The sequence below is a fragment of the Eutrigla gurnardus genome (genome assembly GCF_963514095.1).
Source record: "Eutrigla gurnardus genome assembly, chromosome: 10".
NCBI classification, from domain to species: Eukaryota; Metazoa; Chordata; class Actinopteri; order Perciformes; family Triglidae; genus Eutrigla; species Eutrigla gurnardus.
Genome location: NC_139924.1, coordinates 18,640,055 through 18,666,579, shown reverse-complemented (window position 1 = coordinate 18,666,579; position 26,525 = coordinate 18,640,055). Strand labels below are relative to the sequence as shown.

Below are 26,525 nucleotides of genomic sequence, written 5' to 3'. Positions count from 1 at the left end.
TCATTGAACAGAAAAGTTCATTAACCTGCAGCGTTTAGCCCCACAGGCAGCCTGCATGTACGCAGACATGGTATTCGGTTGAGTCTGGATCAAGCATTAGGGATGAATGCTGATGCTCACATCATATTACTGCCTCCCCACGGCACGGCACCTACAAAAAAAAGAAAAAAAATCAACTGTCTCATATTACTAAGCAGTCGTGCTAATGATAAAAGGTGCACTGGCAACCCACCAAGAACAACCGAGCCGTTCTGTGGAATCACTGTGCCACACTGATTCCAGAACGGCTTCTCCCTCCCTTAAAATCACAGATGCAGCCTTGCGTAGACAAAACAAAAGAGCAGGAGTTGAGGATAAAGCTGGATAACAACGTTAACAACAGCTTTCCAGTGTGAAAGAATGTTCAACTGGCCCCCGGCTCAACCAAGTCTGAATTATTTAGATTTATGTTCAAAGTTCACGTTTACTCAACGTGGGCAAAATGTCTCTATATGTTGAGTAATCAAAATCAATTCCTAGCTAATATTTAACAGGCATGCGCAAAAACAGGATCTCATTTGACTGGAAGTTAAATGCAAATGCAACCTTCGGTAGATTTGTATTTCCTGCACAGGAAGACACTGACAGAAGTTGAAGTTAATCTTGTCCCCAGTGATGGGAAGTACTGAGTACTGAATTAGATGACTGTTGTTAAATAAAAAAATGATGATGCTCTTCTTGAGTAGTTCCATTTCCACTTTTTTTCAGGTTTTGAACACACAATCAACACAATGTTCTTTTGACTTGTTATTGCTTTTATAAATGAAGCTACCCTGCAGATATAAAGTCCTTTACTTTTACTTCACAGTGATGTTGACATACATAAACATAAAATACAATAACACAATCTGCATTAGTCTCAAATGAGTAATATGACATGATGCATATTTGGAAGCCATGAAGCCTGCTTTAAATATAGCAACACGTAGAACGCAGTGTCACGGAGCTGAGGACCCAACTTCTTCCTCAACTGCTTGTCCTTGTGTTTTACTGTTAGCTGTTACATTCAGAGGTTGAAAAAACAACAACAACAACAACAACAACAACAACAACAACAACAACAAAACCCCAAATCTTTCCAGATGTTGTCCCTTTTGGAATCAAAGTCCAGTTCGAGGCGGATTGAGGGGCAAATAATCACGATAACCTGTCTACTTCATGCACCGTCAGCACCGTCAGGTTTCGGCTTGCAAATGTTTTTTTTACAGCGTGGTATTCGGATCCGCTCTCTCCGGTGCGCGCACCCACATGTGCGCATGCGTCCCTGGCGTTGCGAGAGAGAGAGAGAGAGAGAGAGAGAGAGAGAGAGAGAGAGAGAGAGAGAGAGAGAGAGAAGAGGAACGCGTTGTGACAGACGGGAGAAAGCGTTCCAGTGAACCGCTATGTGTCCAACACACAGCCGCGCATACGCTCCTCGTTTCCGCTACATTGTTCCGAGGCATGAACTTTGATGCTCACATCACATCAGCGCTTCTATCCGCCCGCCCGCGTGCGCGCGCGCGTGTGCGTGTCTCTGTGTGTGCTCGCATATTTCTCGCTTTTCCCACGCAGTGCATGTCACCAAAAGCAACGTGAACTTGGTTGCAACATCACTGTCCAGCTACGACAGGCTCGCTCCACGGATTAGCGCTCATCCGCCGGGCAGCGTTGCTGGTAAGTAAGACCGTTCGAAGGTAAAGCAGCCTGATGGGTGTTAGGATTTTTTTTTTCTTCTTCTTTTTACATGCTGGAACAACGCTGATGTGCTGTAACCGACCTCATTGGATCACATGATGTCACATTTTATTTGGATCACACGATTTTAAATGGAATTTGGCTTTGCTTTGTACGTCATGCGTCAGTATATTTAGAGGATTTCTCTATTTGATTCCGTTGGATGGAATGGCGAGATAGATAGACTGGAATATAATAACATGTGTTCCTGCATTTGTTCAACCATGATGCTTGTGATCTGACTTAGAATTTAAGTAATAGTGTATAAACCCTGACCCTATGATTTCACTTCCCTGGGTGGCGACATCAGGATAGCGTATGGAAACATTGCTGTTGCATTAACAGAGTCATTTGGATATCTTTATGATCCTTATTGCTGCAAAACCCAAATGTGTTTTATACTTTTATGTTAGGCCTACTTTACATTAGAGTTGAATTTATTCATGTTTTTTTCCATTTGTAACAACTGATCAGTGGGGCTATGTAATATTTGTACATGTCACTTGAACTTGAAAACTGTCTGAGAGACCATGTCTTCTGCAGCAGTGTTTCTGCTGGGAAACACTCGTCCTTGAATCAGTCAGTCGGTTGCAGCCGTTAGACGAACACACATCTGCCCTCCAATCATCATTCAATTTAGCAGCAACAAGAGCAATATATGACAATAAAGAATGTATTGTCTGTATGTAGCCCTGCTTAAGAACTCCATTACTGTAAAAATATAAGTCGTTGGAAGAGTCCTTTAATTCATACTGGTGGCTTTATACTGCACTACAGCCTTCCGCAGTCTTACATGAGAACCCTGTTCCTGTCCTGACTGGCCCCCTTGCTGTTGATCTTCACAGCCGGATTGGGACAATGCATGTTGCACCATAAAACACAATCTGTCAAAGTTGCAGAGGAGAGCAAATCTTGAAATTGTTGCATGACATGAAGTAAGCCACGATGCGGTCTGACGGCGTAGGGAACACAAAGGGGACTCTACCCGCTCTCCCTAAACCGCTTTTAGTGATTTCATTTCAGCAGATGCTTCAAAAGGTTTTCATACAGTCATTTGGGATTAGGGAGAATGATACGGATTATTGGTCCATTAGTACATCCCCCTTTTGTTTCTTGTTAGTGTGGGCTTTGTTACATTTTAATTTGGTTGGCAGAACTCTAGATTGTAAATGAGTGTCAGGATGATTATATGATCCTTGATGTCATCTTTCCCATGAAAAACAATAGGCAGATGGCAAAATGGAAAGTTCTTGTTGTGTTAAATGTTGACTTTATGTCATGTTTTCATGACACTGAATATGACTGGGATCTTATTTTAGTTGATGTTAATATATTTCGACAATGCTATGCTAATTAACTACAAGAAGCCAGAAATTGTCATGATATTTTCTTATTTGTCCATTATATTCTTTCTACTTTAACATAAAGTTCAAGACAAATCTGTTGAAAAATAGCTTGATTTTTTCCCAAAAAATGAATTGACAGTATATCAAATATAAACTGTAAAGTGAAATGTATTATGTGAACACTGCATGTTGTTTCAAACTTTTATTATGAGGTTACTCCCTCCTTCCTCCACTCCTCTTTGCCCTGCTTAGTTTTTCCAACGCAGTGAATGGACCGTCACCTTGCAATCTTTGTTTAAAACAGGCCAATAAAAAGAAGAAATGTTGACTTTATGATGAGCACCAACTTTTCCAACTTAATTAAAACTAAGGTGACATTTTGTACACATTTCCCATTTTCAAGTGATTTGTTTCTCATTCTTTGAAAAACCTTAAAAGCCAGGACAATAGTCACTATTTACGTGTCAAACATGTCAAACGGTATGAATTACTGTGTTTATTGTCTAAATGTATATTTGAGTTTGAATTAAACAAAACCAGTATATTGCGTAATGTACTGTATCTTAAAGGTAAAGTCGGTAATTCTATTCACACTTTCTGTTATATTACTTGAAATCTGCATAACATTCTGATTGCAATGAATAAATTGAATTGCTCTGAAATAAAAACATTAAAAAAAATTGTCACCTCTGGCCGTGGCAGGACTGTTAAATCAAAAAAGTTGGGTTGGAGAATATAATTGGATAGCCTGCCTGTCTGTCCACGCTTACTTCCTGATTGCGCTCTGCCGATCCCGAGCACTTCTTGGGGCGGCTTTGAACAGAGGTCTGAACGAAGGGGGCGGGTGATTTCAGATTGGTGATGCGTTCAAAGTCAAAATCTGTGTGTTTTTTTCAAATGACCTACTCTGCCTTTAGTAGGGCGAAACAGGGGGCATTACATCCATATAATCCATGTTTTTGCATGGTACAAACTCACATAATAAACAGCTTGAAGGGACTCCTTGTACACCTTGTATTCTCATGAGAAGCTTACACTGTTCGTAGCGATAAAAGACCGTTTTCTGTAAATCACCTTAGAAGTCCAACCTTGACATATTATAGAGAGAGTGGTGGGTTGGCGTGACAACAAGTGGCGGACAGAAAATGAGATGTGTCAAATGTGTAATACACTTAGATTGGAGTTGTTGTGTTGGACTGCGTTTTAGTCAGACAGATAGACTATATTTTACTCTATTTTCAGGCTGTTTTTTAGTCAGTGTAATAGCAGCTACATAAAACCGATTTTTTGTTTTTTGTACGGATTTTGCGTTAAATGGGGCGTTGAGATACTGAGCACATGGCAACTTGCTGCAAATCATCTGAAACACCATAATATGCCCTCTGCAGTAATAACTCACTCCTGCTTGAATCAAACCTTCTAGCTTTAAAATCTGATGAACACACACACACACACACACACACACACACACACACACACACACACACACACACACACACGCCCTCAAAGCATTCATCTCAGGCAAATAAACTGGTCCACCGGTCACTGCAGTGAGGGCCGACGAGCCTTCACGAGTCCTTGATGGGGGGTTATAACAACTCATTGCCCAGCGTCCATGAACCTTGGTGCAACGGCGCAGCACGGGCCAAGGAGGAATCCATCTAATTTTGGCACGGATCCAAATCACGGTCGCGTATACTGTACATGCATTCTTTTTTCTGTGCTCTCTGAGTGCCTTTCTAGTTCATATTGAATGTATTATTAGATTAAATGGATTGCTAGCCTCATTTCAATACTTTCAAATTCATAAGAATACTCCCAAGAAATGAAAAAATCCCATCCTGCATTATCGTATCAGACTCTTGTCTGCATTTATAGCTTTATTATTCAAATTTAGCAACATGATAAGAGAGACAGTCGTGTAGGCTGTTGACTAAGAATGGCTACTCCAACCAGAAGTTTCTCCCTCTTCATTCATGTCCAACCCGTTCTCACTGCCAAGGCGTCAAACAATCAGCAGCTTGGTCACACTGATGCTCATATTTAGTGTGTTTATGTTACGCACCCACCGGCTGCATTACTGGCAGAGCAACAGGCGCAGTGTACAAAGAGAGAGATAGTCCACACGGGGTTGGCAGGAGGCAGGTGAGGTGGATGGGTCAAACAAACAGGACTTTTGTCCGGGAGACGACGGAGTCAATGTGGACGTGTTGCCACGTGAATCGTTAGTGTCTCTTGTCACATCAGTTAGTCAGTCAAGTTAACAGGCTCTTTTCTTAAACGTAAAGTGCTTTTGTCCCCTTGACCTTACTTCCTGGGAAGACGGAGGTTGATTTCTAAAAGACACTTTGCATGTAACGCACGCTTATATCGACATGTCTTGACTGACGCGTGCTAAAACAAGTGACTCTCCAGCATGCTGCTTTCCCTAAGCACATTTTGGACTTTTTTGCTGGCCTGGACCCAGAGAGAAGACCTCCCAGACACTGCACACCACCCCAAGGTCAACCCCAAAACAAACGAGGCTTTGTTGGACCTCCTGCTTTACGAAACAGCCTTTTAGTCACTGATGTTAACAAAACAGTCACTCTTTTTCGACATGTTTGTAACAGAGTGAAGTAGATAGCCGTTGGCTTTTTTCACCGATAAGATGTCACTGTCACTGTTGAATTCTGTTGATACGTGCAACGACGACCACACGCCCCAAAGATATGTAATCTTGCTTTTGCATGTTGGAGCCAACTGATGACCAACTTCCAACTGGAAATGGTCAGCTGCTGCCAGAATACAACAGAGTAAACCTTCTCTTCCATGGAACTAATTCAGACCTGAATCATTTTCAAGGCAGTGGGGAGGACAAACTTCCTGCTTCTCCACACACAAACACACACACCCACACCCACACACACACACACACACACACACACACACACACAGATGTGCTGCTGGCTCAGGAAGCTTGATTGTGGAAGACATCTTTTGATTAGTAACCACATGTATAGCAGACATGTTTTTGCCTAACTTTGGTGGCCTAGTTATTTTAAGCCATCTTGAGCAATAAAGGACACGACATGTCCAATAGTCCAATGGACTAACAAAGCACATTTCCCCTTGTGACAAAATGAACACGAAAAATGTACCTAAACTGCACACTGGATGACAAAGAACACAGATGTTTGGAGCAACTAAGCAATCACTTATAAAGCAATTCTAGTCAGTTTCAGGATATTGCAGTATTACCTACATTTCTCAGAGGTGTGGTAGCGTTTCTGAGTCAAATAGCGTTTCATTAGCTCAGCTATTTGATTCATCTGTTAGGGAGGTCGCATCCACACAATGAGTCTCGCCTCCCACCTCTGTTCACTGTAAAACAGAACAAAACAGTCCTTGTCAGGGACCGAGCTAGCAGGCATGAGAAGGCACAGTGTAGTTTTCAAAAAAGTGAGTTTTATTAACAAAAAATGAAAAATACTTTATTAACAAAACATTGAATAAAGTTCTGGGCCTCTAAAATAGGTTAACTAAACAGAACTTAACGTCAACCAGATAAACTGTAGTTCAGGGCAGACTAACAACCAACCAACAACTGAGACATACGGGTTCACATATATAGTGGCTGATCAGGCCATTTTTGACAAACTGGGGGATAGACAAAGACATACCACTTAAACAAGACTGCAAAGAAACACAAATCAAAACTATTTAGTCTACCTGGTCTTTAAGGGGAAAAAGTAATCATCATTAATATAATTAACAATAATATTGACTTAAAATGCAGTGCAACAATCTAAGCATGAAGCAGGGGACTTCCCCATGATGCAGGAGGCCCATGGTATAGTCCAATTAGCAGCCAACACTATTTAAACCCATCTGATCCAGATTGGCCTCCTTTTGCTGGCCAGCCAGGAACTCCACTGCAACTCCCAGGAACTGGTAACTCAAAGAATCTAATGTTAGCTTTTCATGCAATAAATTAAACTATTGAAACGAATAGCAAAATTGACTAAAGAAAAGTTACCTTAATGTGTGCACTACAAAAGGAAACCATTCTGTCAAAACTACTAATAAAAAGTGTTGTATGAAACTAAAAACCTGTGTCCAGTTAATTATCTTGACAAATGTGTACAGAAACTTAACAAGTAAATAAACTAAATGAGTTACCAGCCTTTGTGCATTATTCAGTGTGGGGTTGCTACTGCGGCCATCACAGTCCTGCTCCGCTAAATCGCGCAAAACAGATTGCATCGTGTCACATCATGACGCATTCAAGCTCCATAAAAATGAAGATTATTACATCTAATTACATCTATTTGAACAGCTTATTCACCACTTTTTGCTTCAACCATTCAGCCATATTAGCATACCTTAAGCTGTTGAGACTTCCCAGCTTGGTTTCTAACTGGTTTTCCACACAGTACAGTTTTTCCAGTTTTTCCTTGTACCCCTTAGCAAATGCAGAAGGACCTCCTATGGTACAGCTACTCGTGGTTGGGATCAAAATTGCCTTCAGCATGACTGCCACAAAAAGAAAACCCTGCAGTGGGTCACCGCGTCTCATCTACTGTACATTCTATGGCACCCCGAGGATGTCCTTTTAGGAAGGAAAAGGGGTTGATTATAGCCTGTGATTCCTCTTTGAAAGATTTTCTTCTTAAAAGCGGTCAAAGTGCGACGAATGGGTACCAGATTTAGCTCCTCTCACTGGATTAAATTCTGGGATTATGCATTTAAGAGGTGATTTTCTATTGTGAGCAGAAGGCACATGTGACTTTCACTAGAGAGCACGTCTGCGGTTGAGAGAAATCAGCTGCTAAGTGGAAAGGGGGTTTAAAGAAGGAGGGCATTTTGAGTCATCGTGCATCCACGTTGCACATACTTTACCCATTTCTAATCAAGCCTTTTATACCTCACAGTTCATCAGTCAGGCTTTGTGATTGTTTGTTCAGAGACTATCGTGAGAACACATCGTCCTGGTGATATCTCACAAATCTTGAAATGACTGTATGATTCATATGCAATTTGATTATTTGTTTTGCTTACTCAACGTTACCGTGAATAACAAAAAAAAACAAAAACGCTCATGTTTATGACATCATAAATATGCTATGATAATCCGTAACAATTAGCTTGATAAATGACATTAGATTGTTTTACTAATGCTACATACATACATATAGTTTTAGCCTTGTCAGCCCTTACTTTGGTATTTGGGAGGGAGGAAGCAATAAATCACAGACAACGTTTTCCCATGCAGCTCTTTTGCCCGAATTGCTTCCTTAGAGCTTCCTGACTCATCTTTAATTATTACAGTGTGTGACTAAGCTCTTTAAGTTGTCTGCCTGCTTTGTTTTCGTCGCCCACAGTTAGGCTTGCAGCGATGTTTAGCAGGGCTAACTCTTACTCTGCTGTTCCCTCACATCTTGGGGACGTTAGCCAGTGTCATTCAGCCATTTAAGTCACACAACGAAGAAAACAAAGAACAACAAGTTGGTTGTGCATTCTCCCATTTCATAGCTCTGATTATTTTTATGCTTTTATTACAAGGAGGAGCCCGGAGTAACTACACCAGCACCACTGATGATATAATTGTTGGAAATGAAGGAGGGAAAAGGTAAGATGCTATGCAGTAATCTTGTGGGTTTTTTTGTTATGTAATTTGTGGTTACACAGCTTCTGGAGAAGTGCATTTACATTTTCTGGAAACTTAGGCATCAGCTGCAATGTTTAGACACTTGATAATCACAAGTGTTGAGAGAATCTGCGCTAATTGGAACTACTTATTTCTAACAACCACTTAGCTGCGTCAGCTGCATTAGCATAAGTTGTTAATCTCTCTTTCAGTCTGTTGGAAAAAAAACAACTGTAAAATGTGCCTATTTAGACTGAGAAGAAAACCATGTTCTCACATCTGAGATGCTGGGATCAACAAATGTTTCGTATTTCGACTCGGAGACAGAACAGCTGGCTCCTGTGCCACTCCATCAAAGCCAAAGACAGCACAACAGAGAGGGGGGGAGAAAGGTGCACTTGAAGTTTGAAGGCATTCTTTAGTGTTTTCGTAATTTCCTGAGGATAACAATAACTGAGGATACAAACTCAGCCCAGCCCCACGACCAGCTCAGGATGGGAACGCATATCCTCCGTTCATATCCTACTTTATGCCGTGAAATGATGGTTTCGTTTCACAGGGAGGGGCACAGAGAGTCAAAGCTGCAGCGCGTCCCTGTGGTGGCGTTCATCGATCGTGTGGTTTCCGCTCCTTGTCCTGTCTCCAAGTTGGTGCGCGAATGATTCACTAGTGGATTCACAGCGGTATTACGTTACCGTTGTAATGTAGCTAATGCATATGCACACGTGTGCACCCCAAAATAGATATTCAGCTGTGCACTCCTTCAGCGTGGTATTGATTTTCAGTGCTGGACTGGCCCTGAAGCAGAGTCGGACACGTCTGCACAAACATTTGGGTGTGTGAATGGCTCTGGCCTCCCTCTCTAAATCCTGAAAATCAGGGGGGAAGATTGGGGATAAGATGTGCATTGTGCATTAAATAGTCTGACCTGTGTAACGCTACATGCCTTTTAATCTGGTTTTAACTGTAATCCGAGCTCTCCGGAGCAACCGAGCACACAGCGCTGAAGCCGATGCGATGCGGTGGGATTGCAAATATCCCTCAGTTCAGGGACCAAGTGTCTATCAGGTTGATCCTCTTAAACTGATCGGCGTTCATCTGCTGCCCTCTCTCTCTCTCTCTCTCGCTCTCTCTCTCTCTCTCTCCTTCCTGAGCCAGCTCCATTTGCCCCGGCCTAATCAACGACAGTGTGTTTCGTTTTGCAGTTGGGGAGATGCTATTTATAAAGCAGTTCGAAGGAGGTGCTAATAAATTCGGTCTTTCTCCTTTCTCTACCCATCACCCAGGATAACCTCATGCACTGTGTAGACATGTGAAGACCAAGGAGCATGTGAAGATGTCCCAGAAGACAAGTAAAAGTAAGCCCCTTTGCCTCGTGTTTTTAATTCTAAAGAGGTTGCTTTGTTGTGATTACTTGAATGGGACTTTCCCTGCTCTTGATATTCATTATGGAACAAATCTGTTTTATTTCTCATGCAATGGTGAGAGTATCAGAGCAAAAATGCACACAAATTAATCCAATCTTTATGAGTTTTTAAGAACATTATAACCACTATTTTATATGCATTGGGTTACCTGTGCTCAGTGCCACCAGTGACATGTGGGTTTGTTCCTGCCTGTAAGATCAGCAGCATGTTAACATTATTGACCCTGAGGTCACAGATTGACATAATACGCAACCATCAGTGTAGACGGGCACTGCACATGAACATACAGTATCCCAGGATGATAACTGTCCCGACTACAGTTTGATGCTGTGCCTCTAGCCAAACATCATTTAGTCAATTCTTAAAAATGCCAAGTTGTTTACTCCAGATATTGCCAAAATGGTTGTGGGGAAACGCCCAGATATCTGCTCCCCTCCTTGTGATTCAAAGGAAGGTCCTTGTCTTCTTACTGTAGACAAAGACCCTTTGGTTTATTTTCAACAAAAGGTTGCTTTATTTTGTCGGGTCATGGAGCGTTTGAAATATGGTTTTAGTTCCAGTACATTTCTTGGTACTAGGCTGTTTAAAACAGTGAGGTTGCTAGGCAACCACTGGCCAACGTTTAAACCTCCTGTATCATTGTGACTTTGTTGTTTTTTTCACATTGGTTTTTGTTCATATTAAACAATTGATATCTTTAGACTGAGTCGGACTAACTGTTTCTCCCTTTTGCCAGTATTTGTGCTAAGCTAAGCTAACTTGCAGCTGGCCGTAACCTCATATTTAGTAAGCAGTCAACAGCTTCTTATTAAGATAAGAGTATTATAATACTGTTTATATACATATTCTATTTATAAAGAAATCTCACTAGCATTTGTGTGTAATTTGATCATTTTTTCTTTTAATCCTGGTACAACTCTGTTTGTGTCCTCTTTGACTCCAGCATGGTGCCTTCGGCTTCTCCCAGTTCTCCTCTTCTTCATCTCCTTTGTCACATACTACTGCTCCTATGCCATACTTCAGAGGTAATTACACACACACGCAAACACAAACCCCTTCTGTCTTTCTTGGATGTCACACTATTACAAAAATGTCCGTTTCCGAAGCCCCCGAGGCCCGTGCAGTGCTGAGTCAATGAAAGTTAAGAGGACAACTCATTTCATTGATCATTTGGCGGTCTGAGCTGCTGGCCAGTTTAGGCCCTGGCAGCACATGCCCATTTCCTGAGTGTCTGGACCCAGTTACAAGGGCATTGTCTTTTTTATGGCTTCAGCAGTAACTTTCATGCCACTTGTGCTGATTGTCTGTCTTTCAGCTACGGAGGCACCAGCAAGTCTCCGAACAGTAGCAAGTCGCTGTGTGGTGGCTGGCTCACCCAGAAGAAGTGGGAGAGTCTTAACTTTAAGTGAGTAATGGCATGTCTGCGTTCGTTTTTTTTTTTCTTTTCTTTTTACAAACTGGAGGGAGTGGATGGCTTATTAAGGGGAGGAAGGTATGCCAGCATTTTTTATTTGAACATATAAGGTGCCAGGATCCTTGGTCTGGCCTTTGCCAGCCTTGAAGGAAAAGCATATTTCAGTGAGAGAGAACAGGACTTATTATGAAAAACTATTTTCCATCTAAAGCATGCCAGTTTCAGCGACTTCAGTGGAGTGCATTGATGAAATGGTTGAGAGGGAGAGTTTATAGAAAAGCCAACGTTGGGTAAGAATGAGCTCTTGATAACGTTGCATTTGTTGAAGCCAGGTCTCCTCAGGTTCTGCATTGTTAAATAATCATTGTTCCACTGCTCTGAGCCCCTTTTCATTTGTTTTCTCTTGCTGGATTATCAGTTTATTCAGCTGCATATTTACTGTTGGTCTTTTTGCAGGCTCTGTTCTCTTACAAAATAGTAACATAGTCTCCATCTGGTTTGGTCCCAACCTCATCTAAGGTCACTGTTTATTTCTTCAGCTCAGAGGACCATCCAGTGTCTGACCTTTGACCTTTTTAAACAGTGGTGAAGATTCATACTCCCTGTGTGTACGGACACCATTTGCATCCTCACATGAAGCCGCGGGCTGGTCGTTCTTAGGGTTTTGACGTCAGTCACTGCAGACACAGGGAGGCCTTCCAGGCAATGAGAGTGACATTTCACTAATTAGACCCCTCCCCCGGAGATTTATCCCGATCGCCTGCGAGGAGCTAGCTGGCTCACGAGGGCAATAAATGTCTGAGCGACTTGCTGTCAAAAGACAGTAGGTCATAAACAGCTGGGGTCTGAAGCCAGCGAACACAGAAACGCAACCGTTTCACACATTACAACCTGCCACATTCGTCTCCCTCCACAGGCCTTGTGAATGTTATTGTTTTCTTTCCCCTCTCCTCAGCAGATACATGCCAACAGGGGGATTTTAATGAGGGAAATCGCTATTGAATGACATCATGTAAATGGCTGGTTTACTTATAATGAGTCTGGTTTACCTGCTTAATAGATACCAGAACATGTGGGGAAAGTGAAGACAAGCCTTTTTTCCGTGTGCCAGTGTGCACGCTGTACCGCTTGGCAGCACGGTTTGCGTTGTCCATTGTGCAGTTTTGTAAGTTAGCGCGGCCCAAAAAAAACGTTAAAGCCGTTTTTCTCCGCACTCCGCTGTCTGACGCCTCATTCATATCCTCCGCTCTCTCTACGGCCCACAAACCCTCCTGCAATATAATTCATCTGTACAGTGAAACCCTGTGCACTGCGGTATCATGTTGTAATCCGTGCTCTGACATTTTTCATGCAGCATTAGCCGACAGACGCGGCTCTTTCTGAAAGTGAAGGATTTCTTCTGGCGGGAGCATCTGTCAAAGCTGGCATTACCTTACGGCATTAAGGGCAGCGGTATGCTGACTTTACATTATCCTCTGCTCTGTGTTGTGTCTCTTTCTGTTTGCTCAGCACTTGGTTGTCGTATGACAGCGTTTCACACTCCCCCCCCCTCCCTCACCATACAATCACTTATTTTTACAGAACTAAAATTCACAATGACTAATCCTTTGTCCTAGCAGTTGATACAGCTAATGCATGACCAGCTTTCTATGTGACTCACATCTGTATTTTACATTTTCTGTATTCAAAAACAGTCATGCCATTTCAACGGCTCTCACTTTCCCTCCCAGAGCTGCTGCTACTGAAAGTTCTTGCTGAAATTGCAAATTACCAGGTGCCAGCCAACATCGAAAAGTAAGTGTGAGCATACTTTACCCGGCTCACGGCACTTAAGCTCAACATTTTGCTTGCAGTATAGTAATAATTAAAATAAAATATTTCTACGGGAACAGGAATATTTTTTCAAAAACATTGCCATTGGTTGAAAATGTTTTCCAGCTGTGGTACACATCCTGTTTTCAGTCCGTGCGTGACTTCACCACCGTGATTATGGGTTCTTATGGGTTCTTATGGGAGCTCTTAGTGCTTAGCCACATAACCGTCCCTCATCATGGTCAAAGAAGCACCCTCGGGTGCTATTGCTCCAGTGATGAATATGTTTGTCAGCTACGTCTTTCTCGAGAGGCACTTTGCTTCTCATTGTACAAGAGTTAAAAACTCTCACGTTTGGATGTGGTGCCTTTTTTCTCCACAGCCTCGAATGCAGAACCTGCGTCGTGATTGGCAATGGCTTTGCCATTAAAAACAGCTCCTTGGGAAGCGCCATCAACAAATATGACGTAGTCATTCGGTAAGAACACCTCATGAAAGTATTATTGCTAGTACCGTGGCATTATTCATGCTAACTGTTTGGCATGCTTTTCATAGAGAAGACAAATTAATTATGTTAAAATAGATAAAGTTGTGTAATGATGCTTCACTGCTTTTTGAGTCAAAGCAATGCTTTTTTAGGAGGCGACCAAGTGCATTTCCATATCTTCCCCATCAACAATGATTATTGATTATGATTGTGATTTTTAAATCACAGAGCTCTTCATAACCACCAAGGTGTTTTCAGTTTTGTTTGGGCTGATAAATAAGGAACAGACGGATCTTTACTAGGTGATCTTACAAAGAGAATTTGGTGATTTTCCCCGCCACTGAAAGCACAACATACAGTATGTCCACGTGGCCGTAGACTTAGACTGGTTGATATCCGGCTGTGTGACCGCCTGACTCTGACATACAGCCCTCCTGTTCACAATTAGCAAACTTTTCCTCAGTCATTTAAAGGATAAAAGACGTCAACTCACCTAAATCTCAGGAACCTCCCCAGCTCACCACCTCAGATTTTTTTTCTGGAAAAATTCCTAAATGTAGATCTGTTTGTACCCACCATGCAACATAGCTTTCAATTCTGCATAGTTTCAGAAATATAGACCTTAATTGAAACATTTGGATGCCATTTAGTAGATAGCTTCAATATTATCTTCCTAGATCAAACCATTATAAAAGTATAATTTCCTGAAGTTGGAAAAAATTGTGTGGATGCAAAATCTGAGGGGGTGAGCCGTGGACCATGACCCGAAAGCATTTAGTTTACTCAGGGACAAAAGGCACTCTGCAAATCTGACTTTACAGCCCTGGAATGAACACATGCATTCTGAGTTTTTATAAGCCTCTTTCAAACAGCCAGAATTTGGCCTGGTCACAATGCATTTTTTCTCTCCTTGTCAGTTCCCCCTCCCCTCACATCTCTCCCTCTCTTAGAAGCTAATCGTCCCCCTTGCCAAGTAGAGTAATGTTATTGACATTCAGAAATTCAATGCATGCCTGTGCGTTCGACGTCACCGGGGCTGGATCTGTCATAGAGACACCGCTGGACTCTGTTCAAGCCTGTCGAAGTTTCCAAAGTGCAGACTAATCATTTAACCAAACAAGCTCTGTGCTAATGTGTTATTTATTTTGTCAAGGAATGAGTTACGATATGGTTTTTTGAAGATGTGGTAATAAAAGTAACAAGGCGGGGATGCTTCCAGAATGAAAAGCATATTGAATTTTAGGCCCTGAAAAGAGGGAGTTGGTTGTCATATTTGCAGGCAACTTTTTTTATGTGTCATTTTAAGGCATGTTTTTGATGCTGGATGTGACAATCTTCTGTATCTGTATCTTCTGCGATCTGTCACAGAGCATTTCTTGCATCAGTCTTACTGAAAAAAATTAAGCACATTCCTCAGGTTTACTCTCAATGTTTTAAGGCAAGAAACCTACAGCTCCCATAAAAATGGAAACGATCCAATAAGTGTATCACATGATGTACTGTTTAGGAAGGCTCTGTTCCAAGGCTGTCTTTTTAAAAAAAAATTATCAATATAAATACATTTTGTAATATAATAATTTTGGGGTTATTACAAATGTGAGTGGGAGGTTTTTTCTCTTCTGAAACAGAACCCAAAAGTTGCGGTTTCACTGAGCCTCTCTATACTTTTGGTTGGACTCACAAGTGCGTGAAGTTATTTACATAATATGGAAGTTCACTGCTTACCGCGATATACGTTGTTAAGCCGGAGTCATGTTATGCAAAAAGAAAGTTGGCGTGAGCCGGCATAGAGAATATAACATAGTGAGATTAAGACCCAGGCTGAAATGATTTCCTTTACAAAAAAGGTCACGATGTGATCGTGCTACTCCTATATTACTGCATGAGTGATCTGAAAAATTGAAATTAAAAATGGAAATTAAAAACAAACCTGAAAACTCTTGTCCCTGAATATAGTATCGTGTCCCTGCCTCAGGTTGAACGACGCCCCAGTCAGAGGCTATGAGGAGGACGTGGGGAACAAGACCACCATGAGGTTCTTCTACCCCGAGTCAGCCTCTTACAACCCCGGACTGCACAACGAGCCTGACACGCTCATGGTCCTGGTGCCTTTCAAGCAACAAGATCTCCGCTGGCTCAAAGAGATCCTCTATAATGAGAAGAGGGTACAGGATTTGTGTGAGAATGCACACTCTCTCTCTCACACACACACACACTTTCCATCTCACTTTCTTTCTCCCACCTCTCTGCCTCGCATAAACACTCTCCTTTTAGCTTCTTTTCCAGCACTAGCCAACCATCCATATCAGGAACAAATACTTAAAAGGTTCAACTTCAGTGATGCCAGTGCCCTTCAGAGTTAAATGTAGTTTCCACTGCAGACATCCTTCACTCTGTTGCTCCCGGCAACTCCGGCCTCCGTCTGCTCATAGTTGCAGGGTCATTACTTGCTAATTTGCACATTGATTCCGTTGCCTCCAGACACGAGGGAGTCAAAGGTTCAACTGCATCTCTATTTGTACAAATGAACTCAGTGTGCCATTTCAAAATAGAAATCTTGCTCCTCTCTGTTCTGTCCTCTTTTGTTCATTTCAATGTTTCGCAACATCCCAGAGTCTGATCTCCCTCTATGTTAATGCATGCTTTCCAGATCAGGAAAGGCTTTTGGAAGCCCCCGCCCCTAATCTGGTTGGGCGACGTCGGTAAAATCCGAGTGCTGGACCCCGACTTTCTGCACCAGACAGCGGACAGACTGCTCCGGATCCCACTGCACCCCAAGAGCAAACAGGTGAGAGTTCCACTGCCACGTCGGCGTACGAACGAGAAGCACAAACCCAGAACTGTGACGGCAATGCCTCTCCTCTGTTGCAGCTCATTGATGAGGACCTTTTCTGTCGACCTCAAAATAATTAGCCCATTAGAACCTTTTCTTCCCTTCCTGCCCCTTTTGCCCTTCACTCCTCCCCACATGGATATTTACAAGGCTGGATGGAGCATCCACTGATTAGCCATAGCTCCTCAAATGATATCTCTTGAGCGCTGTCATAAACAGTTTACTGGAAGAGGCATTTCCTCCTGACATGTAGCCGGGTCAATAGCAATTTTGCGGATCCAATTACTGCAAAACACGATGAAGATTAGCTTCTGCTTGGCATTCTGGCATCTCATTACAAGATAGGCTCCTCTTGTGTTCTGGTCTGCACAGTGGATCCCTCGGAACATAATTGTTTTTTGAAGGAAAGCCAACATATTGTATAAATTTCAAACAGATGCTCTGTTTTTAGAAGGAGGGGGAGAACAAGGTCAGTTCCCAGTGTTCCATCTCTGCAAAGCTGATTATTGATGTTTTCTCAGGAGAAAATCACATTGTCAACAACTCAGTCGATCTACGTTGAGCACGTTTTGTTACTTTTGGCCTCGGATAAACAAATGACACAGTAAAGTATGGAGCAAAGGAAAGAATTGAATCTTAACGAGCAAAATTGGAAACATGGTCACAAACCAACTCATGGAACTGTGACTCAAGAGCAGCGGTTGTGCAATGAGAAACCATGACGCACTATTCTTTTTTTGTTCCGTTTTTGTTTCACAAACTGAAGCTCTCCTCTTTGGCCGAGGCCATTGGATTTTTTTTGACTTTGACCATTACTCATGCAGAAGTTTTTATTGGCCCCGTTGCAACCCGTCCGCCAAGTGGTGCTTGTTGTGCGTGTCGGTGTGTTTGGTAGGGATGGTGTCTGACGTGGAGCCATGTTTTGTTTTGGTTCTCCTTGTTCCCCTCTCCTGAGCCCTTTTTGTCAAAGAGGGAGGGGGAGGGGGAGGGGGGGTTACCCTTTTGGACTGCAGTGCAAACACAACTGGTTGGGTGCATGAGAAGAGTGAGCAGTGGGGAAGCAGCGATCAGCGGGCTCGCCCGACAGGAGCTCTGCACCATCTGCACAGACTGGGGGGAGAGGACGGTGGGCAGGAAGGGGAGGAGGAAGACGTGTATATTTCAGCTTAAACAATGATTTAACACACAAACAAAAGCAAATTTCTCTCACTTCCTTCATTCTATATTGTCTCCCTTTTCCCTCTCTTTTCTGTCCCTCATCCCTCCAAATACCAGCAGGAGTCCTAACTGTAGCAGCATACTTTCACATATACAGCCGCCTCTCTCCCCCCTTTCCTCCCTTTTCCCTTTTTGCATTGCAGGCACACACATGCATAACTCTTATGTTCACACCCGTCTCCCCAAAGGCAAGCCTGCGTTCAGCTCTTGTAGGTCCGGCTTGCAGCGGCGACTGTATGCAGCCCCTCCCTCTCCCCCGCCTCTCACCAAGGCTCCATGGGCCGGCGTCCAAACTATGTGCCGGGCCGCCGCTGAGCCTCTAGTGAGGCTAATACACACAGAACGTCAGCTGTGTCCCATTGTGGGTTGCTCGTCAGTTTCTGAATTATAGTCAAGTCGTGCTCAGTGTTACTGCAAATGGATCTGGTGTTTTAGAGAGGAAGGAGGCCGCGTTTCAGTGTCTTATCGAGGCTGTCGTGGTCAGGTTTGTTTTAATTTTGGTCAAATTTAGACACGAGTGCACTTAAGCCCAGCAACACGTACACGCAGATAAACACACACCGCCGTATCCACATGTGCTCTTTCTTTCAGTACAGTTCGTTACAATTCTACGGTTAAACTTGCATGCACTCTTCTGTGATAGGAGCTTGTAGGATGATGGTCTCATAATTGTCATTTGCATAGATCCAACTCGGGAGAAATAATTTTTTTCCCCCGTAGATTCTCAAGTGAGACTTAGGATTTATTTGCTTTCTTGCTGAGAATTATCTTCATATTGACTGATATCAGAGTGGTATAAATCCTTTCATCTAACTCTGCAAGAAAGCAAGTGAATGTATTTGGTGTCTTGAAAAAGATTTTTAATAATTGAGTCTCATCTGAATCCATAGCCAGCTGAGTATTTTAAAGGCTGAGGTAATCGGTAAACCTGGGGGAGACTGTTATGCGTAATTGTCCTTTCACACAGGGCTCTTACAGAGGAAACAATGATAACATGGAAAGCTTTAGGGGAGAGGAATATAAAAAGGCTGTTGGGTAAAGTTTGCACATTTTGGAGAGGGATGGAAAGAGAGTTTCTTCTAACTCCCGGTCATGTGAATGTGATTCTCCTTCTTGCCTCTGTGAACACGGACAATCATTGACAGAGGCATATGGCTGCACAACACGAGCCATCTGGGGACAACACAACAAACACGTCTCATTAAATCATCGCATTTTGTTTTCATTTCTAAAAAGATGTCAGTGGGTCGGATGAAGTCCCCTTTATCTTTTTCAAGCAAAGGTCACAGGTGACAAGCTGAAATATTGGAAAGAGGCGGCGGGTGGGAGAGACGTGCTACGATGGTGTCCAGCTGGTATCAAACCAGTATAGCTACTTCATAAACTGAGTTGCAATTCATTTTACTACTTTGACTCTGGGTGTAGTCCAATTTAATGAGGGCTGCATGAACTTGCATATCAGTGAGATAATGTATGTTTATAGTACCAATAATACAGACTTTTCCCTCCTCTTGGACCATGTCATAGTTCAGTCATCACCGGCGCTACCAGCCCATACCATTATAGATTTCATAGCAATCACCTGTGTGTTCAGTTGGTGTTGAAAGTGCTTCTAATAGGTACTGACTCAAAGAGGGTCAATACTTCATCTTTAAATATATTTCCTGTTTGTCATGATCAAAAATGCATTGCATTGCATAGGGTTGAATACATTTTAATATGTAGGTAACGCGACATGCAACCTTAAATCAGACTCAGCTGGATGTATCGATGTGTCCGGAGTATTAAACCTTCAGTAGCAGGATGCATTGATTTAAAGTGCTTTAAAACCACTTTTACTGCTTACAAGCAGCCAAAGTATGTTTTATTTGGTTTGATTTATGCACTCAGTTTAAATTGTAGGAAGGTCTGAAGTTCATCCAAGCAATCAAGATGATTTTCATTATTTTTTAGGGACTTTTTCATTTGTAATTTATAATGTGATTCAGGGAACACATTTTTTTTGGCAGATAACTTTTATTCCCATATGTCTTCAGATGGTCTGTTAATATCCATGAGGAAATAATAATAATCATAATATGAGGGGCTCTTCATCACATTGAAATCATGTAAACAAAATGTTTTTCACTGTTCACGACAACGTGGTGAAAGGCCATTATTTTATCCCATTCAAATTGGTATTTTAAATCTGATTAGGTTAATCTCTTGTGAAGACAATTAACATGGTTGTCAACTTGAAAAAAAAAACCCCAACCATAACTCTCTTTCGCATAGCTCCCCAAAAATATTGCAGGTCTTAAAAAGCATCAAGATACACCAAAATTGTTTTCCTTCTTTAGTTTTTCTGGTATCCAATCTGTGTGTGTGTTTTATATCAACTTTGAACCATATTTCGTCCCTGAGCCAAGTGCCCTCTGGAATAGAATTCGATTTTAGCTGAAGGGAAATCAATTCCTCAAAGTATCTTGCTCAAAAACATCAAGTGGGAAAAGAGGCCATTCTATGATAGCGAGTAAGCCGCTGGAAAAAGGTTCGCAGGGTGAGACAAACTAATTTGCAGTAACTTCTGTCTTCTGCGGGAAGATACTCGCGACAAGACGCCGCTGTGTTGATCAAATCAACAGTGACTGCATTAAAACAGTAAAATGCACGCAAGAATGTATGATGGAATATTTGACGCCATCTCAGAAGATTATCTCTGACACGTTTGATCCCACTGTTGCAAATGATAAAATGTTCCTTTCCGGGGAAGGCTTGTGTTGATGAAGTCCAAGTGAAGAGCAGCGGCAGCAGTGTCTGTTGACCTCTATCTCCACCTTGTGTTGGAACAAGAGGCTGCAGCCGAGTTGTCATATTACCGTGTAAAACACTCAGCTTTCACTAAATGGCAGATTAGCATTTCGCTTCCTTTTTATACATAAATGCTCATTTAATAACCTCTTTTATTTATCTATATATTTATTTATCTTTCATTAACACCACACCGTGCTCACTGTAAATCTGCCTGTGCTTTCATTATATTATGTGCATCCTGTGACACAATTTTTGCTTGTAAAAAAAAAATGACAATAACGGTGACTTTTTTTGTGTTACTTTTGTATTAATTTTGTATGACCGTCAGAAATGCTCAGTTTGTCGTGAGACATGGATTTTTTTGCAGCGTGCTCTCATTTGCTTTTGTTTGTTCCACAAGCCGGTGCATCCCACCACGGGTATCCTGGCTGTGTTCGTTGCTCTCAACTACTGCGACGTGGTCCACGTTGCTGGTTTTGGATACCCCAACACAAAGAGCCAAAGGCACCCTATCCACTACTACGGCTATGACACCATGAAGTCGATGAAAGTGGGTGGCGCCCATCATCTAGTACAGTACTTCAAATGTAGTCTCTGCTTTGACATGCTTTGCTGTAACGCACACACCGATGCTCCGCTTTCTCTCTGTTGCAGAATTCTTACCATGACCTCAATCACGAAGCCGATGCCTTAAAAAGACTGGAGGATTCAGGAGCCATTTTGTACCTTCACCCGCATTTATGATACACACACACACACACACACACACACACACACACACACACACACACACACACACACACACAGTTCAAGTTACGCTTATCCAGAAACATAATTGAAGAACAAATCATATTTGAATATTGTTTGGATCTTTTCATCCAAATCGTAATGTGCCTTCTGCAGTGGGATACAAGACTGGTACGTTATAAAAAGGGTCTGATGAATGTTTATCTCCCGGGCGCCTTATATTTCTGTCGAATTGAAAGACATGAAATGGGACTTGACTGCTTTTCAAAATGTCTTTCCTTTGGTTTGTCGATAACATTTGGTCGCATGACTCAGCATTTTGCATAGAGTTTATTTCTAATTTTCACGGGCTTTGAACCCCCGACTTTCAAAGTGAGTTTGCTGGACACTATTCACTATTCATGACCTGACTATCTTGTTTGTGATGAGCATAGTTGTGACAGATTATGTCGGGATTTTGGATAATTCCAATGCTTTGATGTTGTTTTTGGGGGCCATGTAAAAAACATATCAGATGAATCAATCATTTCAGATCTACAGCTCAATTGTATCGTTGTATTTTGTTTGCAGAAATGTAATGCACATGGTTAAGCTGCAAAGCTACATAGACGGGGTTGTTTCTCCCGGCATGCATTCACCAAGATGCATTTTCAGTTTTATCAAGTCTGTAAAGGAGGATTGTTTTTTTTTTAACTTCACTTTCAATGTACATTTGAGTTTAAATGAAAGTAAAATGAATTGATTTACACAAGGTTAGAGTCTTTACTTTATATTTCTTGAACTGGAAATACGACTTGTAATTTGTCAGTGTTGGTTACAACTGTCTTGGTTTTTTTTTAATTTATTCTTTATTATTTTTGTTGTTGCTTCCCCCCTGCAAATAATACCGGTAAAATGGTAACGTTAGATATTTTTTAATGTACAGAATGAAATACATTTTTAATTAAATGGAAATCAAAATGGATGTCACTTGATTCTCATTTCGCCTGGACAATATTTTTTGACTTATTTATGCTCACATGGATTATTTAACAGGGACATATATCCACTGCATGGAAATCACTACACATGCACTACCCAACCTGCAATGAGCCGTCTGCCTCTTTTAAATATCACTGTACACCACTAGATGGCAGAGAGCCTCTATTGCGTGAACATTATACAGTCGGCAATCCACTGCACTGCACATGGTGCAGTCATGCAGCAGCCCATCTTTAAGTGCCTGGGGGTAATGATAACAGCAAAACCTAGCACTAGCACATGTGCTCCCGAACACATGTGCACTTTGAACATCTGGAAGACCAGAAAATTGCACAATGCTAATGACTGAGAATGACTAACATACATTTGCCACTAGCGACAGATGTTAATGATGGTTTCTACTCTGTATGCACGGCCTTCTATTAGCGTTAACATGAATGGAGTTGTGCCCTTGGCATTTATAAACCAGGCTTACTCATATGGTGGTGCAGCTTCAGCTGTGGCAGCTGAGAGCAGGATGACACTAGACATTTGCTTTTCTTTCAATCATAGGGATGGACAGTAAATGCTGTAATCATTTAGAAGAAAAAGCTCACTTTTTGCACCACATATCCGGAAATCCTGAACATGTTCTTTTACTTTTACGATGAACTATGTCTGCTGCTAGCAGAACTCATTGCTCTGATGTGGGGGGATTTACTATTGTGTACTAATTCTGCTATTGTACATTAGCTCAGCTGTGCGTTCTGCTCTGCCTGATTCTGTGTGCTTTGCCTGCACGACGCTGATACGGCATGTTTGCAGCGGCGTACAGACCACAATCACACACCTACTCTCGTACGCAGTTCACTAGAACTGTTAAATTGTTGGTGCAAACTGATTTTCTTGCCGCTGAAAGCCATTCTGAGAAACAAAAGCATCCTTTTCAGTCCGTTTAAAGCTCATCCGTTCTGAGGTCCGTCCATTATGTCTGGAGAGGCTATTTTCTCATACCTTAAAAACATGTTTTCCCATCTCATGCATTCAGACTTTTTTTTAAAAGAAAAAAGTCAAACCTCACCTACGTTCTCTTCAAAAATATGTAACTGGTCATCACATGCCGACGACACATGGGGGAGACGCTTGATGGGCCATGTTCACTTCCCTTACACAACAGGGAGTTACATAATTGAACAGGATTTGTGTGAATCTGCGGGGCTGTTTATATGACAACGTGAAAATCAGGTCAGACTTGTCAGGAGCATCTATTGTACTGTAAGCGCACCTTTGAACCCAAAGTCCACAATGTGATTCAGCATGATGCACAAGGAACATGTTATGTGTGTAGGCTGTATGTGTTTTTTTTCCATCTAGGTAGCTCCATTGTGAATTAACTCCCCCCCCACACACACACACACACACACACACACACACACACACTGATCACCAACTGAGCCTCCCGAGCTCATTCATGCATGTCATCGTGACCAAATGAGCCCGTGGCCCGCTGCATGAAACAATAAGATTACATTTAAAATACATTGCTTTGAACTTTCAGGCGGACCCCCCCAGCCTACAGAGATCCTGAATGCATCGGTTGTAATTTTACAAAGCAGCGATTTTCATAGAAAATACATGGCCCGTGATGATTGCTGTGCCACAGTGAAAGTGCAGTCCCATGCAGGCAGAAGCTCCGACAGTGTGATTGTTATTACAGCATATCTCATTACACCATCTGCTCTCTGCACAGTGCACTCATCCTGCCCTTGCAGCATCTTGCTTTGAAGCAAATTCATTTACTACTTAGAAGTCACAATCCTCCATCTTGCACACTCAGCAATAGCATATAGTAGGCCTAATACATGTTACTATTTATTTTACAACAAATGCAATAAAAGTGAGAAAAAAACACAGTGTTGTACAGTTGTGCTGGAACACTTTATTTAAAACCCAAACCAGCCATAGCTGGTATCAGCATTCTACCTCGAGTCACTGACTTGATGGTATCAGGTACACAGCGACCTTGTGTAAGACAACCGAGGCCTCTTGTTTTTCTCATTGTTAAAAATAATGAAGGCACACAATGTGGCTACGATGTGTCTGTGTACGAAGAGGTACGGTGTTGTATGCAGCCAGCTACCTAGAGGGAAGGCATCTGGCCTGGCTCACTGATAACTCCCCCACAGCCCAGAGAGCTGCCGTGAGTCAGGTGCTCATGAAAACACAACACTGCCATGGGAACCCGGAGAATGAGTGGAAATAAGAAGAGTGAGGGAGGAAAAAAAAAAAAAGATAAGCTGCTTTTCTCCTATGCGAGTTTTGCTAGTTCTGCTTTTTTTCCTTCATAAAGCCCCTTTCCCTGACTCTCATGTGGGCACTGCATCCATGTGATGTTCAGTATGATTTGCATCCATTCCTCCCTACAGAGAGGCTTTGGGGTGGAGAGAAAAAGCAGTGTGTAATGCACAATTTCCTTCCGTTACTGGAAAGGAGGACTGTCGAAAATAGCAAATGACTGAGAGAAAAAAACAAAAAACAAACCCCATAGTAAAACAATGGAAACAGGCTACTTTGCAACACTTTATGCTAAGTCACATGTAACTGTTGCACAGCCCAAAAGGTCAGCCAACTCAGCTGATTTAAAGGCTAACATGGCATCATTGTTTCCTCAAAGGCAGCCAACGGACCATTTTCTGTTAGCTCAGAATTTTTTTTGTCTTGCTGTGAACTGATTTCAGTGTAAATGACCTGCTCAGATGTAAATTTGGGTTAGAATGGTGGTTTTATTATACAATTTAATGGAGGTTTTATTTAAATTTATTCCAATACATGCTATGACAAATACATAAAATCACTGTGGAGTAAACACTGGAGGACTGCAGGACCTGGTGCAAGTCGAGCCATGTTTAGAAAAGCATTATGATTTAAGAAACATTTACTGCACATATGCAACAACCTGTCTGACAAGGCCGGGGAACACACAGATGACATGTTCTGGGCATGAATAATGGCAGAATAGGGGTTGGAGGTCAGAGAATAGACTGGGAGCTGATTTCCTCAGATGCAGCACAGAATACAAATCACACTGCGTGTTTTGTGTGTGTTTCGGATGCACTGATTTGTTCTGGCTCCACGTGCTGATCTCCAGGTGGTTTGTATCGCTGAAGCACATGAGGCTGTGATCCTGTCCTCCTTCTGTTGTACCAAATAGGGTAGATTATTATTTATTTTTTTATACTGGCACCACTTGGCCCGTCAGGCTGTTGGTACATCTGTCTGCTCATCCTCGGCCGGAGGCGCTAGTGGGTTACTGTTCCTACACACGACCCAGTATTTTATTTTATTTTGAGTCACCGGAGATGGCAAAGGACTTCACACATGCTACATGACCAGAATGCAGCACCAGGCAACTTCACACTGTAGTGGCAGAGTGGTGTGTGTGTGTGTGTGTGTGTGTGATGCATTGGGTTGGTGTCCCCTTCAATGCTGAGCAAACCATAAAAGACAAAGAAACTAAAATATAACGCATGGCATGAACAGACACAAAAACACATACTTCCATTGTTATTGCCTGTATAAAAATGTTTTCATCTATTGAGTACATCTATATAATCAGAGATATATACACACAACACCATAATAATTATTTTAATTAATTGTAATTATTTTTTGAGTTTAGTACTCAAAGACTCATCAGGTGTAGTTGCTTTGATGACATTTGATTGACAATATATAAAGGTAGTGGAACAAGTTAAACTCATACAGAGTATGGCACTGTGGATTTTTTGAGAATAATGCCCGATGGTATACTCGATTAGCAAGAATGAGCTTACATGTCAAATTTGACGACACAAAAATGCACCGCACTCTTCAGCCTGTGCAACGTTTAAAGCCTGTTGGTAGTTTAATGCAGCATTGCCAGTAACCCAACTGTTGCCATGTCCGGATTGGTGCATGAGACTAGACGACATCACATTTTTCAACTCAGCCACTGCCTACCTAAAAGCAGCAAGGAGAGTACAGAGAAGTAAAGAGGTACAGAATCCTCCCGTGAGATATAACCAAAACTCTTGGCAGACAATGTTCTTTTCATGTGCAAAGCTGCTG

The 26,525-nt window shown here is 42.0% G+C and overlaps 1 protein-coding gene across 3 annotated transcripts; it reads left to right on the top strand.

Annotated features, from left to right (window-relative positions):
• The first annotated feature begins 1,398 nt into the window (after positions 1-1,398).
• st3gal4 (ST3 beta-galactoside alpha-2,3-sialyltransferase 4) lies at positions 1,399-22,411 on the top strand. 3 transcript variants are annotated; one of them, XM_084019815.1, is made up of 13 exons: positions 1,399-1,692; positions 8,643-8,709; positions 10,014-10,085; positions 11,098-11,179; positions 11,470-11,559; positions 12,923-13,020; positions 13,299-13,362; positions 13,763-13,858; positions 15,843-16,032; positions 16,518-16,655; positions 21,112-21,261; positions 21,366-21,456; positions 21,518-22,411. In XM_084019815.1, the coding sequence occupies exons 3-12, from the start codon at positions 10,064-10,066 to the stop codon at positions 21,453-21,455; spliced, it is 1,020 nt and encodes a 339-aa protein (XP_083875941.1). In that variant the 5' UTR covers positions 1,399-1,692; positions 8,643-8,709; positions 10,014-10,063; the 3' UTR covers position 21,456; positions 21,518-22,411. The 3 variants fall into 3 exon arrangements, with proteins under 3 accessions (XP_083875941.1, XP_083875940.1, XP_083875942.1); XM_084019814.1 differs by lacking the exon at positions 21,518-22,411 and having other exon boundaries at positions 1,400-1,692; positions 21,366-21,511; XM_084019816.1 differs by lacking the exons at positions 1,399-1,692; positions 8,643-8,709; positions 21,518-22,411 and adding an exon at positions 7,697-7,708 and having other exon boundaries at positions 10,016-10,085; positions 21,366-21,511.
• Positions 22,412-26,525: the final 4,114 nt, after the last annotated feature.

What these genes read in the sequence shown, in the direction of transcription:
- st3gal4 (XM_084019815.1), top strand. Translation starts at nt 10,064, where the DNA reads ATGTCCCAGAAGACAAGTAAAA. An exon ending in TCCTATGCCATACTTCAGAG is followed by an intron (nt 11,180 to 11,469) that starts GTAATTACACAC and finishes TCTGTCTTTCAG; the next exon opens with CTACGGAGGCACCAGCAAGT. An exon ending in TGCACCCCAAGAGCAAACAG is followed by an intron (nt 16,656 to 21,111) that starts GTGAGAGTTCCA and finishes TTGTTCCACAAG; the next exon opens with CCGGTGCATCCCACCACGGG.